This window comes from Pleurodeles waltl, chromosome 3_1 (genome assembly GCF_031143425.1).
Source record: "Pleurodeles waltl isolate 20211129_DDA chromosome 3_1, aPleWal1.hap1.20221129, whole genome shotgun sequence".
Taxonomy (NCBI): Eukaryota; Metazoa; Chordata; class Amphibia; order Caudata; family Salamandridae; genus Pleurodeles; species Pleurodeles waltl.
In genome coordinates this window covers 1,873,546,356-1,873,563,124 of record NC_090440.1, presented here as the reverse complement: position 1 = coordinate 1,873,563,124, position 16,769 = coordinate 1,873,546,356, and the positions used below count along the sequence as shown (strand labels likewise).

Sequence of the window (16,769 nt, the reverse complement as noted above, 5' to 3'; positions counted from 1 at the left end):
GGTGACTGTGGATCTGGAGCTATTCCCGGTAGATGTCTGATTGTGTGTTACAGTAGACCATATCTTTGTGCCATTCTCTCAGGATCAGGAGTGGGCCGCATCACTATTTAGCCAAGTTTTTAAGCAAAGTACAAATGGCAAAAGACTTTGTCACTATCTAGCTCGGCGTGGATAGCACTGTGCTGATCCTATGCTTAAAAACTTTGCTAGATAAGCAGACATTTGAGGTGAGCAAATCTAGAGTGTCGCTGGTGTTGCAGGGTGCTCCTTACTAGAGCTGCTCTCCACCTAAATTTGGGAACTTCCCAGAGTTCTCTCTTGTTTTTTGCATATATATATATATATATATATATATATATATATATATATATATATATATATATATATATATATATATATATGTTCGATGGCATGTGTAGCTGCAGATATACATGCTGTGCACATCCCGCCATCTGCTGTTGGGTTCGAAGTGTTACAAGTTGTTATTCTTCGAAGAAGTCTTTTCGAGTCACGAGACCGAGGGACTCCTCCCATTTCGACTCCATTGCGCATGGGCGTCGACTCCATCTTAGATTGTTTTTTTTCCGCCATCGGGTTCGGACGTGTTCCTTTTCGCTCCGTGTTTCGGGTCGGAAAGTTAGTTAGAATCTCGGAAAAATCGTCGGTATTGTTTGCGTTCGGTATCGGGTTAGTTACAACAGATCAACACCGAATTGAGAAGAGCTCCGGTGGCCCTTCGGGGTTTTTTTGATCCCCGTCGGGGCCTGGTCGGCCCGGCCACGTGTCTCTTCAAGGCTGATGGAACGGACCCCATTCCGCTTCTGTCCAAAATGCCATAACAAGTATCCATATACAGATCAACACCTGGTCTGTAACTTGTGTTTGTCACCAGAACACAAGGAGGATACTTGTGAGGCCTGTCGAGCGTTTCGGTCGAGGAAGACACTCAGGGACCGAAGAGCAAGAAGACTGCAAATGGCGTCGGCGCCGACAGGACAAGGGTGTTTCGAGGAGGAGGAAGAAACATTCTCCATCCAGGATTCGGACTCGGAGGAGGTCGATCCCGAAGAAACGCCGAAAACCGTGAGTAAGACGTCGAAACAAAAAACTCACGAAAAGACTGCCAAAGCCCAGGGGACGCCACCGCCAACAGGCCATGGCTTTACCCGAAAAGTAGGTGACCGTCCATCGGCACCGAAAAAGGGCGAGCTGGTGTCGAAGTCATCCGACTCCGGTCGAGATACAGGCCCGCAGCAATCTCGGGCCCGAGAGAGTGGCTCCGAAAAGATTCGGCACCCAGACAGCGGCACCGAAATTGGTCGGCACCGAGAGGGCACTACGCCGAAAAGCAAAAAGATTTTGTCGGAGCTGAAAAAGCAGCAAAAAAGGTTTCGGTGCCGAAACATCCGGCCTCCGAACCGAAAATTAGTTCCTATTCAGAGGAACAAGGACTGTCCTCTCAAATGAAGACACACAGATTTGAAGAAGAATTACAGACAATAGAGCCAGATCACACGCAAAGGCGGCTCTTTATTCAGAAAGATACAGGGAAGATCAGCACTCTTCCTCCAATCAGAATGACACGAAAACTTGCCTTCCAAGACAAGGACAAGGACAAACAGCTACAAGCAAAAGTGGCTAAACAAATAACACCACCACCATCCCCACATCACTCTCCACAACTATCACCGGTAGCCACTCCACCAATGATGCAATCCCCAACACATACGGGGATGAGTCAAGATGACCCTGACGCATGGGACCTTTACGACGCACCAGTGTCAGACAATAGTCCTCAATGCTATCCAGCAAGACCCTCGCCACCTGAGGATAGTACAGGCTACATTCAAGTGGTATCAAGGGCAGCAGCATTTCACAATGTCAGCCTTCACTCAGAACCCATTGAAGATGACTTCCTTTTTAATACACTGTCGTCTACGCACAGTCAATATCAAAGTCTGCCAATGTTGCCCAGAATGCTAAAACACTCCAAACAAGTGTTTGAAGAGCCTGTCAAAGGGAGAGCCATTACTCCAAGAGTAGATAAAAAATATAAACCGCCACCAACAGACCCAGTGTACATCACACAACAGCTATCACCAGACTCTGTTGTAGTTGGAGCAGCGCGCAAAAGAGCCAACTCTCATACTTCAGGAGACGCGCCACGTCCAGACAAAGAGAGTAGAAAATTCATCGCGGCAGGCAAAAGGGTGGCGGCACAGGCAGCAAACCAGTGGCGTATTGTAAATTCGCAAGCTTTGCTAGCCAGATATGATAGGGCCCATTGGGACGAGATGCAACACCTTATTGAACACTTGCCAAAGGAGTTCCAAAAAAGAGCGCAGCAAGTGGTAGAAGAGGGACAAAATATCTCCAATAATCAAATTCGATCAGCAATGGATGCTGCAGACACAGCTGCTAGAACTGTCAACACAGCAGTAACAATAAGGAGGCATGCATGGCTGTGTACATCAGGATTTAAACCAGAGATACAGCAAGCTGTGCTGAATATGCCATTCAACGGACAGCAGTTGTTTGGGCCGGAGGTGGACACTGCAATTGAAAAACTTAAAAAAGACACTGACACGGCCAAAGCCATGGGCGCGCTCTACTCCCCGCAGAGCAGAGGCACATTTCGAAAAACACAATTTCGAAGGGGGTTTCGAGAGCAAACCACAGAAGCCACAACCTCACAAACAAAGCCCACTTACCAGAGCCAGTATCAGCGGGGAGGTTTTCGGGGACAATATAGAAGAGGAAAGTTCCAAAGTCCCAAAACTCCTCAAAACAAACAGTGACTTCAAGGTCACAAATCCCCAACACATAACACCTGTGGGGGGGAGACTAACCAAGTTTTACACACATTGGGAGGAAATAACAACAGACACTTGGGTCTTAGCAATTATCCAGCATGGTTATTGCATAGAATTTCTCAAATTCCCTCCAAACGTCCCACCGAAAACACACAATATGTCAAAACAACATATAGATCTTCTAGGACTAGAAGTTCAGGCATTGCTACAGAAAGAAGCAATAGAATTAGTACTAAAAGATCAATTAAACACAGGAGTTTACTCACTGTACTTCCTGATACCCAAAAAGGACAAGAGCCTGAGACCGATACTAGATCTCAGAACATTAAATACCTACATCAAATCAGACCATTTTCACATGGTTACTCTACAAGACGTAATCCCACTGCTCAAACCACAAGACTACATGACAACACTAGACCTAAAGGATGCATATTTCCATATACCAATACATCCTTCACACAGAAAGTACCTAAGGTTTGTATTCCAAGGGATACATTACCAATTCAAAGTGTTGCCATTCGGAATAACAACTGCGCCAAGAGTTTTTACAAAATGCCTGGCAGTAGTAGCTGCACATATCAGAAGGCAGCAAATACATGTGTTCCCATACCTAGTCGATTGGTTAATCAAAACCAATACGCTAAAACGGTGTTCACAACACACAAAATATGTCATAGAAACCCTACACAAACTAGGTTTCTCAATCAACTACGCAAAGTCACACCTGCAGCCGTGCCAAACACAGCAATACTTGGGAGCAACAATCAACACAGCAAAAGGGATTGCTACTCCAAGTCCACAAAGAGTACAAACATTTCACAATGTAATACAAACCTTGTATCCAAAACAAAAAGTGCAAGTCAAAATAATACTGAAACTACTAGGCATGATGTCCTCATGCATAGCCATTGTCCCAAATGCAAGGTTACACATGCGGCCCTTACAACAGTGCCTTGCATCACAATGGTCACAAGCACAGGGTCAGCTTCTAGATCTGGTGTTGATAGACCGCCAAACATACATCTCGCTTCAATGGTGGAACAGTATAAATGTAAACCAAGGGCGGCCTTTCCAAGACCCAGTGCCACAATACGTGATAACAACAGATGCTTCCATGACAGGGTGGGGAGCACACCTCAATCAACACAGCATCCAAGGACAATGGAACATACAGCAAAAACAGTTACACATAAATCACCTAGAACTGTTAGCGGTATTTCTAGCTCTGAAAGCATTTCAACCCATGATAACCCACAAATACATTCTTGTCAAAACAGACAACATGACAACAATGTACTACCTAAACAAACAAGGAGGGACACACTCAACACAGTTGTGTCTCCTAACACAGAAGATATGGCATTGGGTGATTCACAACCACATTCGCCTAATAGCACAATTTATTCCAGGAATTCAGAATCAGTTAGCAGACAATCTCTCACGGGATCACCAACAGATCCACGAATGGGAGATTCACCCCCAAATACTGAAAACTTACTTCAGAATTTGGGGAACACCACAAATAGATCTATTTGCAACGAAGGAAAACTCAAAATGCCAAAACTTCGCATCCAGGTACCCACAACATCAGTCTCAGGGCAATGCGCTATGGATGAACTGGTCAGGGATATTTGCTTACGCTTTTCCCCCTCTCCCACTCCTTCCATATCTAGTAAACAAGTTGAGTCAAAACAAACTCAAACTCATACTAATAGCACCAACATGGGCAAGGCAACCTTGGTACACAACACTACTAGACCTGTCAGTAGTACCTCATGTCAAACTACCAAACAGACCAGATCTGTTAACACAACACAAACAACAGATCAGGCATCCAAATCCAGCATCGCTGAATCTAGCAATTTGGCTCCTGAAATCCTAGAATTCGGACACTTAGACCTCACACAAGAATGTATGGAGGTCCTAAAACAGGCTAGAAAGCCTACCACTAGACACTGCTATGCAAATAAATGGAAAAGATTTGTCTATTACTGCCATAATAATCAAATTCATCCCTTACACGCATCTACAAAAGATATAGTAGGATACTTACTACATTTGCAAAAAGCAAAACTAGCTTTCTCTTCCATAAAAATACATCTTGCTGCAATTTCAGCTTACCTGCAAATTACGCACTCAACTTCATTATTTAGGATACCAGTCATAAAAGCGTTTATGGAAGGCCTAAAGAGAATTATACCACCAAGAACGCCACCAGTTCCTTCATGGAACCTCAACATTGTCTTAACACGACTCATGGGCCCACCTTTTGAGCCCATGCACTCTTGTGAAATGCAATACTTAACGTGGAAAGTTGCATTTTTAATTGCCATCACATCTCTAAGAAGAGTGAGTGAAATTCAAGCGTTTACCATTCAAGAACCATTTATTCAAATACACAAAAATAAAGTTGTTCTACAAACAAATCCCACATTTTTACCAAAAGTAATCTCACCGTTCCACTTGAATCAAACAGTAGAATTACTAGTGTTCTTCCCACAGCCTGATTCTGTATCTGAAAGAGCACTACATACATTAGACATCAAAAGAGCACTAATGTACTACATTGACAGAACAAAACTAATTCGAAAGTCAAAACAACTATTTATCGCCTTTCAAAAACCTCATACAGGAAATCCAATTTCAAAACAAGGCATTGCTAGATGGATAGTTAGGTGCATTCAAACCTGCTATCTTAAAGCTAAAAGAGAACTGCCTATTACACCAAAGGCACACAACGAGAAAGAAAGGTGCTACCATGGCCTTTCTAGGAAATATTCCAATGAACGAAATATGTAAGGCAGCAACATGGTCTACGCCTCATACATTTACCAAGCACTACTGTGTAGATGTGCTAACTGCACAACAAGCAACAGTAGGTCAAGCTGTACTAAGAACATTATTCCAAACTACTTCAACTCCTACAGGCTGAACCACCGCTTTTGGGGAGATAACTGCTTACTAGTCTATGCACAGCATGTGTATCTGCAGCTACACATGCCATCGAACGGAAAATGTCACTTACCCAGTGTACATCTGTTCGTGGCATTAGTCGCTGCAGATTCACATGCGCCCACCCGCCTCCCCGGGAGCCTGTAGCCGTTTAGAAGTAGATCTTAAACATTTGTACATTTGTAAATAGATTACGTGAAACTTTATTATGTACATATGCATTCACTCCATTGCATGGGCACTATTACTAGCATACACAACTCCTACCTCACCCTCTGCGGGGAAAACAATCTAAGATGGAGTCGACACCCATGCGCAATGGAGTCGAAATGGGAGGAGTCCCTCGGTCTCGTGACTCGAAAAGACTTCTTCGAAGAAAAACAACTTGTAACACTCCGAGCCCAACATCAGATGGCGGGATGTGCACAGCATGTGAATCTGCAGCGACTAATGCCACGAACAGATGTACACTGGGTAAGTGACATTTTCCATATATATAATGTTCGATGGCATGTGTAGCTGCAGATAGACCTGCTGTGCATTATCCTGCCATCTAGTGTTGGGCTCTGAGTGTTACAAGTTGTTTTTCTTTGAAGACGTCTTTTCGAGTCACGAGACGAGGGACTCCTCCCTTTTGGCTCAATTGTGCATGGGCGTCGACTCCATCTTAGATTGTTTTCTTTCCGCCATCAGTTTCGGACGTGTTCCTCTTCGCTCCGTATTTCGAATCGGGAAAGTTAGCTAAATATCGAAAATTCGACTGTATTGTTCGATCTCGGTACCGGTTTAGTGTTAGTATATCGACACCGATAGTAGAAGTGCTCCGGCGGCCCTTCGGGGCTTCCACTCTTTAGCGGGGCCTGGTCGGCCCGACCGTGTCCACCGTCGAAACTAATGGACCGGACCCCCTTCCGCTTCTGTCCGAAGTGCCACGCGAAGTATCCTTATACAGACCAACACTTGGTCTGTAATCTGTGTCTATCACCGGAACACAGGGAGGATACTTGCGAGGCCTGTCGGGCATTTCGAACGAAAAAGACCCTACGCGATCGAAGAGCCACAAGACTGCAAATGGCGTTGACACCAAGAGAACAGATCGACGTCGAAGAGGAGGAAAGAATCTCCATCCAGGGAACGGACTCAGACGACTCCGAAAGTGAGCGACTGGGGACAACGCAGAAAACTGTGAGTAAACCTGCCCCGTCCAAGACTCACACCAAGATGGTAAAGGCCAAGGGGATGCCACCGCCAGCAGGCCATGGCTTTAACCCATTGACGGTGACCAAACATCGGCACCGAAAAAGGCCACACAACTGCCAAAGACATCCGACTCAGGTCGAGATTCAGGCTCAGAACGATCTCGGCACCGAGAGTTCGACACACCCAAGGTGAAGAAAGTTATCTCGGAACCGAAAAAGACTGTTTCGAAACCTTTGGTACTGAAAAAAGCCGCCTCGGAGCCGAAATTAGGCTCTCACACGGAAGAGCAAGGACTTTCTGGCCAAATGCGTGAACATAGATTTGAGCAGGAAATAAGTATGGGGGAGCCAGACCATACCCAAAGGAGGCTGCATATCCAGAAAGAGACTGGTAAAATACAAACTCTTCCCCCAATTAAAATCAAAAGAAAGTTGGCATTTCAGGAGTCAGAAATGCAGCCAAAGGCAAAGGTGGCAAGAGATAAAACACCACCACCAAAGTTTTTGCCACAGCCTTCTCCACTACATTCACCACAGCCGTCCCCGGTAACCACAACCCCAATGCAGTCACTGACACATACAGGGATGACACAGGATGACCCGGATGCATGGGACTTATATGATGCACCGGTCTCCGACAACAGTCCAGATTGTTACCCAACAAGGCCGTCACCTCCAAAGGACAGTACTGCATACACGCAGGTACTATCAAGGGCAGCTAAATTCCACAATGTAGCAATGCATTCGGAGCCCAAAGAGGATGATTTCCTGTTTAACACCTTGGCATCCACCCACAGTTCCTACCAAAGTCTGCCAATGCTCCCAGGCATGCTCAAGCACTCAAAACAAGTCTTCCAGGAGCCAGTGAAAGGAAGGGCTATCACGCCTAGGGTGGAGAAAAAATACAAACCTCCCCCAACGGACCCTGTGTTTATAACACAGCAACTGACTCGGTGGTTGTGGGAGCAGCAAGAAAGAGGGCAAACTCAATTGTCAGGAGACGCACCACCGCCTGACAAAGAGAGTAGGAAGTTCGATTCAGCGGGCAAACGAGTGGCAGCACAGGCAGCCAATCAATGGCGCATCGCAAACTCGCAAGCCCTACTGGCTTGCTACGACAGGGCACACTGGGACGAGATGCAACACATTATACAGCACTTGCCACCAGAAACGTGCCCAACAGGTTGTTGAAGGACAAGCAATTTCCAACAACCAGATAAGGTCCGCATTGGACTCGGCAGACACAGCAGCACGGACAGTCAACACTGTGGTAACCATTCGCAGGCATGCTTGGTTACGGAGCTCAGGATTTAAACCGGAAATCCAGCAAGCTGTGCTAAACATGCCTTTTAACAAGGAACAATTGTTTGGGCCGGAAGTGGACACAGCAATTGAGAAATTAAAGGACACAGACACGGCCAAAGCCATGGGCGCGCTCTACTCCCCACAAAGCAGAGGCACATTTACAAAGCCACAATTTAGAGAGGGGTTTCGTACGCTAACACCAGAGCCTTCCACCTCACAAACCAGACCCACCTATCGGGGGCAGTACCAGAGAGGAGGGTTTCTAGGCTCATACAGGGGTGGACTATTCCCTAGAGCAAGGGGGAAATTCCAAAGCCCTAAAACAAGTCAAACCAAACAGTGACTTCAATGTCACAAACCCCCAACACTTAACACCAGTGGGGGGAGACTTACTGCATACTACAAAAACTGGACAAACATAACTACGGACGCATGGGTCCTAGCCATTATCCAACATGGTTATTGCATAGAATTCATAAGTTTCCCACCAGATGTGCCCCCAAGAGCACACAATATGTCCAAACAACACTTAGACCTGTTACAACTAGAAGTCCAAGCATTGTTACAAAAACAAGCAATAGAATCAGTACCCAACCATCAAAAAGGAACGGGTGTCTACTCATTATATTTCCTAATTCCAAAAAAGGACAAAACGTTGAGACCCATATTAGACCTCAGAACACTGAATCTCTACATCAAATCAGATCACTTCCACATGGTAACACTTCAAGGCGTGATTCCCTTACTCAAAAAACAGGACTACATGTCAACGTTAAATCTCAAGGATGCATATTTTCACATACCCATACATCCGTCGCACAGAAAATACTTAATGCACGCCGTGTATTAAAAACCTTATCAATTCAAGGTGTTACCGTTCGGGATAACAACAGCCCCAAGAGTATTCACAAAATGCCTTGCAGTAGTAGCCGCTCATATAAGGAGACAGCACATGCACGTATTCCCATACTTAGACGATTGGTTAATAAAAACCAGCACTCAACAAGTGTCTTCTTCACACGCAATACGTTATAGAAACTCTACACAAACTAGACCGCCAGACACACTTCTCGCTTCAATGGTGGGACCCTATAAATTTAAACCAAGGGGGGCCATTCCAAGACCCAGTGCCTCAACACGTGATCACAACAGATGCTTCCATGATAGGGTGGGGAGCACACCTTAACCAGCACAGCATACAGGGACAATGGGATAATCAACAAAAACTGCACATAAATCATTTAGAACTGTTGGCAGTGTTTCTAGCATTAAAAGTATTTCAACCACTGATAGCCCACAAACACATTCTTGTCAAAACTGACAACATGACGACAATGTATTACCTCAACAAACAAGGAGGGACACACTCGTCACAACTGTGTCTTTTAGCACAGAAAATTTGTCATTGGGCAATTCACAATCACATTCGCCTAATAGCACAACGCATCCCAGGCATTCAAAATCAGTTAGCCGACAATCTCAGTCGAGATCACCAACGAACACACGAATGGGAAATTCATCCCCAGATCCTACAAGATTACTTTCTACGCTGGGTAACACCAAAAATAGACCTATTCGTAACAAAAGAAAACGCAAAATGCCAAAACTTTGCGTCCAGGTACCCACACCCACACCCTCAGTCCAAGGGCAATGCGTTATGGATCAGTTGGTCAGGGATATTTGCTTACGCTTTTCCCCCCTCTCCCACTCATTCCTTATCTGGTAAACAAACTAAGTCAAAACAGACTCAAACTAATACTCATAGCACCAACCTGGGCTCGCCAACTGTGGTACACAACACTGCTGGACCTATCAGTAGTACCTCACGTCAAATTACCAAACAGGCCAGATCTGTTAACTCAACACAAACAACAGATCAGACACCCGAATCCAGCATCACTCAATCTAGCAATCTGGCTCCAGAAGTCTTAGAATTTGGACACTTAGACCTTACACAAGACTGTATGGAGGTCATTAAACAAGCGAGGAAACCTACTACAAGACATTGTTATGCAAACAAATGGAAAATATTTTACTACTGCCACAATAATCAAATTCAACCACTACATGCTTCCGCAAAGGACATTGTAAGTACTTATTGCACTTACAAAAATCTAAACTAGCATTCTCTTCTATTAAAATACACCTCACAGCAATATCTGCCTATCTGCAGATTACACATTCTACACAGCTTTTTAGAATCCCAGTCATCAAAGCATTTATGGAGGGATTAAAAAGAATCATACCCCCGAGAACACCACCAGTACCATCGTGGAACCTTAATATTGTATTAACACGACTCATGGGGCCACCATTTGAACCCATGCACTCTTGTGAAATGCAATACTTAACTTGGAAGGTAGCCTTTCTAATAGCTATCACATCACTTAGAAGAGTAAGTGAGATACAAGCATTTACTATACAAGAACCCTTGATACAAATACATAAACATAAAGTGGTTCTCCGTACAAATCCCAAATTCTTACCAAAGGTTATATCACCATTCTACCTAAACCAAACAGTGGAACTCCCAGTCTTCTTTCCACAACCAGACTCAGTAGCCGAAAGAGCCTTACATACATTAGACATAAAAAGAGCACTAATGTATTACATTGACAGAACAAAACAGTTTCGTAAAACAAAACAATTGTTTGTAGCCTTCCAGAAACCTCATGCAGGTAATCCTATATCCAAACAAGGGATTGCCAGATGATTAGTGAAATGTATTCAAACTTGCTATATTAAAGCAAAAAGAGATCTACCTATTACACCAAGAGCGCATTCCACTAGGAAAAAAGGCACCACAATGGCTTTTCTAGGAAATATGCTGATGACAGAAATTTGTAAGGCAGCCACATGGTCTACGCCTCATACATTCACAAAACATTACTGTGTAGATGTGGTAGATGTGTTAACAACACAACAAGCCACAGTAGGACAGGCTGTATTAAGAACATTACTTCAACTCCTACATGCTAAGCCACAACTTTTTTGGGGAGATTGCTGCTTATTAGTCTATGCACAGCATGTGTATCTGCAGCTACACATGCCATTGAATGGAAAATGTCACTTACCCAGTGTACTTCTGTTCGTGGCATGCGATGCTACAGATTCACATGCGCCCTCCCACCTCCCCGGGAGCCTGTAGCCGTTATAAGTTGAATGAAAATTGTAAATTTGTAAATAAATACTATTTTAATACACATTATGTACATACATACTTACTCCATTGCATGGGAACATTTAGTATATTCACAACTCCTACCTCACCCTCTGCGGGGAAAACAATCTAAGATGGAGTCGACGCCAATGTGCAGTGGAGCCGAAAGGGAGGAATCCCTCGGTCTCGTGACTCGAAAAGACTTCTTTGAAGAAAAACAACTTGTATCACTCCGAGCCCAACACTAGATGGCAGGATAATGCACATCATGTGAATCTGCAGCGTCTCATGCCACGAACAGATGTACACTGGGTAAGTGACATTTTCCATATATATATATATATATATATATATCAGCCAAAGGTAATCCTGTGTTCCTTCCAGCGCTCGCCTGTCGAGGTTGGTGCTCAGTTAATGGGCACAGGACCCATTTTAAATTTCTCCAAAAAACACAATATATAAAAATCAAAGTCTGGCACTCCTTACAAAAATATGATGGTCTTCATTTATTCAAAAGAATTTCATGAAGCAGAAACATAGGGCAACGCGTTTCAACCTTCGCGGTCTTCTTCCTTGGCCCTTCTTACAATACATGTCTAACAAAGTGAAACGCGTTGCCCTATGTTTCTGCTTCATGAATTTTTTTTGAATAAATGAAGACCATCATATTTTTGTAAGGAGTGCCAGACTTTGATTTTTATATATTGTGTTTTTTGGAGATATATATATATATATATATATATATATATGTATGTGTTTTTAGAATAAAATAGTTATTTCCCCTTTTCGGTTGTGTCGACTGCCAAAATGCACATTCCTTTTTTTGTAAACCCTGTACCTCCTTTTACTACTACCTGCCCATAGACCCTAAAAATCCCTTACCACTACCCACCCCAGAACCGTGAAAACCTCTTACCAACCTTTACCACTACTCATCCTGAACCATAAAAAACCCTTTACCATTACTTACCACAGCCTGTTACTGAGCTCTAAAAAGCTTACCCGCCCCTGTTTTTTAAGTGATAGAAAATGTTACTTGACATGTTTACAAATAATTACTGCAGGGTAAAGTCCAAAGTTGTAAAGTTCCTGAAAAATGCCTTTGTAGTATATACATGCATTATTAAGACTTGCGTTACAACATCCTACCTGGTGAAGAGCAGGCAGCAAATGTTAAATAATGTGCAGAAGGTTCTGCTTAACTATGAAAGTAAAAGTTAATGTAGTAAGTGGTAAGAAGAAGAAGCATGGGGCTGCTATTTGTTATCTAAAAACTAAAATTGACCCTTTGAAAGATGGTAAGGCATCGAGGATACAACTCTTCGCCCATCCCCGTTGAAGATGGGAACTTTAAAACACAAGGCAACACTCAATAAAACTGCTGGCTGGATCTAGCTAAATACTAAATTGTCTGCACTGAAGGCGATCTAAAAGCCTGATGAAGGTTCCCTTTACCTCTGGTTTAGGCATAATTGCAGTGCTTGAAGCGCCTCAGATGCCAGAGATTGAGTGCTTCACTGGACAATAGGAACGTGGTGCTTCAGAACTCAAACATCCATAATCCCTTGCTTTGTGGTGGGGTTTGGTTAGGGCCCGAAAATAAATACTATGCTTCACAACTATGCAATAGATTGGTATATGGCAAACTTAGTACTAAGGATGGATAGTGCTTTGAGGAGCAGACTTGCACAAGAAGCACTTTAGTTTTTTTTAAACCTGGGTGATACCTGATACATGCATATTGAGAGTTCAGTAGAATAACTAAACCCTCTGTCTTCATATTTATGGGAACATGCTTCAGTGCCTGCATGTGAAAATGAAGCAAACAACATAATGAAAGAAGTTTAAAAAGGTACTGGAAAAATAAATGTACCATTAAAATTGCAATTCATTTTTATTTAAGATAGAAGCAGGATCATATTAAGGTTTTATCCCTGACTCTGCATTTAGAAGACTTTTTTGCCTTCGGTAAAAACTCCTTTGAAGCAGATCACATATCTAAGTGCTACCTCTCTGCAGCACTTTTCCCTGCCTTTCCAGGTATTTCCAATGGTCACTGCAGCTATGCACCTGCAGTGTGAGGTTTATAAATACCCAAACTGGCATTTTCTTAAAAAGAGTTCTTCGTGTCAAATGTTAGTCGTAAGGTCTTGCCAGATGAACTTTTGTATTGGGCTCACCTAGTTTCTTGGTCCCCTTTTATTTTAGAACACTGAATGGTTTTGCCCTTCTCTGGAGAAAATTGAAGGCGTGTTGGTTCTTGGTTGTTAGAATTTTGAAATGTTCTTTCTCCAGAAAGGCGTCTCATTTGAACCTTTAATTTATAAAATGCTATTTTAGGGAAATCAATGTTTCAATGTTACAAACACAATTGATAAGACACTGAAGACCTTTTAAAATGTGTGAATTGTGTGCTTTATATTTTAGGGACTCTGAAAAATCACTGGAAATATTTGATGAAAAATTACATCCTCTAACGGTGAGTGTCTTCGGAAACACATTCCTGCTGATAGGAAAGTTTTCTTTTGAGGCGTTATGATACCGTTTGCCATGTTAGAAATAATTACAACGGGATTTGTATGTTTCTCAGAGTGAAATGTTTAAAAATTACTTTTTGTAGCAAAGCCTTAGTTGTTTTCAGAGCCACCTAGAGTAATTGACATGGCTGTGTCTTGGAAATGTTTATTTTGTGTTTATCCTTCTGTGAGTTTGATTGTTTGTAATGAGTGTAGTTGCTGGGAGTGGGAAAGCATTGGTATTGCTTCCTTATTGTATCGTTTTCTGTTTGGGATAATACTTCCACTCATTAAATGCATCCTATTTTCCTCCACCATAGCTTTGTTAATCTTTTTTTTAAGAACATTTTTATTGATGTTAAACAGATGATAAACACTTACATGAAACAAGGTTACATAACAAAATACAGTGTCTCACAATATGAACAGTACCTTACTAGACATGATTTCCCCTATATTTAAGTGTGTTGGAGGGGTACCGCAATTGTTCCGGCGCAAATGATTCACAGGTCCTTGGCACTTCCAGGCCATATTACTCACACCAGGGACCCCAGATCTTACTAACTTTCTTTGGGCAACCTCAGGCCCCATATGTGACCTTTTCGGCTGTCATATAAGGAGTCATATTTCTCCACCAATCCTCTATCGTTAGTAGCTATGTTAATCTGAATTTGTCACAATCCGCAAATGAGGAAGGGCCTGGAACAGGCATGAGAATGCCACTGAGTTTAAAGATGCCTATGTAGGCTGCATCCAGCACAAGGAAAGGTGCAAGGACTAGATACCAGCATCAGAACAAATGCAAAGGTTTATGACTTCTCAAAATTGATACCAGTAAATAGCAGCACCTAAAATCATGTTTTCGTTAAAGAATAAAATATTCAAAACAATGAATATATATCAATAGTGGTAAAATTAAGTGTTAATGTTAAAGTGATCATCTCACTGCTAAGAATATTTATGCTGTGTAATTGCATTTGTCTTATCTAGAGTGGTGTGTGACAATATGTCAGAGTAATATGGTTAGTGTAGTAAAGTAGTACATTCTGAACATTTCTAATGGCAATGTTTTCATATATGTAAAGTAAAACGGGTTAACCTTAAATGCTTTTTTTGCCCTGCGCAGCTTGGGGTCACCATGCTTTTTAAGTTCCTTGATTTTCTTGCTTGGATGTTGGAACTGGTTTTCAGTACTTTATAGTTATAACATTCTGAGAGACATTTTTGAGTTGATTCTAAGTTGTTATTTTATAAAAACCCATTTTTTATTATAATAATTAGCAGAAGCCTCTCGTAAAACTCCAAGCAAGACACATGGCTGATTAACCCTTCCATACCAAACTTTTGGAAGTTAATCTGTACCTAAAGACTTTGTGCCTCTAAAAGTATGGCTTAAATGTGCCATTCTTTAAGGACTGCGTGCTATAAATAACTTCTGTGAATTAATGTTAAAGCACGATGCGTATGTTTACAAGGAAGAACTTAAACATTACTGCAGAGGTAGATGATGTTTAAGGATGCAGCACCTTTGAAATGGACAATACATTCTCTCATATATTTAATAATGTATCCCTTCTCTTGCTATATGATACTGCAAATCACTGATGATATTGTAACCATATAGAGAAGCAAGGACTTAAACCCTGTTTCTTTATAAGGTCATGGAACACTGAAGTAATTGCCAATATCCTTTTAATGTAATGCAGAGGTTATTTTACTCCTTATAATAAGTGGTCCCATCTTAACTTCTCCACAAATATCTTACATCCTTGGATTCTTGCTCCTTTAGAACAGAATAGTACGGCTGCAGACATGAATAAACACACCAAAAAGTGTTAGTAATTTGGTGGAAAATATATTAGAATCGGTCTCATGTTAATCAGATTTTTTTTAAAGGGATGTAGCTCAGAATGATTAGTAACATGCAAAGATGCTCGTTCTTTCCTGTGAGAAACTATGTGCAAAAAATAAACATATTAAGATAAGTGTCTCCTTGTGCTGATCACTGTTAGACCTGTCAGCCTTTGTGGGTCTTCCCCAAATCTTTTCCCTTCTTGTCTCAGGTTTTTGCTGTATCTTTTTCTTGGCCTTTGGATTCTGAGCACTTCCCCAAAGCTGATCAGTGCTAAAGTGCATGTGCTTCTGCCCTAAACGTAGTAACATTGGTGTATATGCATTTGGCATACTTAATTTACATGTAAGTCCCTTGTAATGTCGTATACCATATAACCAGGGCCGGTAAATTTAATGCTACTATTGGGCCTGCAGCACTGATTGTACCACCCACTTTAGGTAGCCCTTTATACATGTCTTAGGCCTGCCACTGCTAAGCCTGTGCGTGCAATTTTATTGCCACTTCGACTTTGCATTTAAAACTCCTTGCCAAGCCTTAAATTCCCCTTCTATTACATATGCCACCTCTAAGGTAGGTCTTAGGTAGCCCATAGGGCAAGGTGCTGTGTGACTAAAAGGCATGACATGTGCTTGTAAGTTTTACATGTCCTGGTAGTGGAAAAAACTCTGAGACGTTTTTCACTACTGTGAGGCTTACTCCTCTCATAGGCCAGCATTGGGAATGCCTTAATACACTTTTAGGTTATAATTCCTGATCAGAAAGGAATAGTTGCATCATGTTTCGTATCATTGGAATGGTAATGATAAATCCTCTTTACTGGTAAAGTCATATTTAACCTTACTATTTTGGAAATGCCACTTTTAGAAAGTGGGCTTTTTTCTGTTCTTATTGCACTGTGTGCCTCCAGTTGGTCTCCGATACACGTCTGGGGTGGGTGACAGCTACACTTACTGCATCTCCTCTAGA

The 16,769-nt window shown here is 42.3% G+C and overlaps 1 protein-coding gene across 2 annotated transcripts in view; it reads left to right on the top strand.

Moving 5' to 3' along the window:
* CCNYL1 (cyclin Y like 1) overlaps positions 1–16,769 on the top strand; it is a 371,242-nt gene that overhangs the window by 156,939 nt on the left and 197,534 nt on the right. For both annotated transcript variants that reach the window (XM_069225961.1, XM_069225962.1), the window contains one exon: positions 13,860–13,911. In XM_069225961.1, coding sequence (XP_069082062.1) covers positions 13,860–13,911 — 52 coding nt within the window. The remainder of the gene's footprint in view (positions 1–13,859; positions 13,912–16,769) is intronic.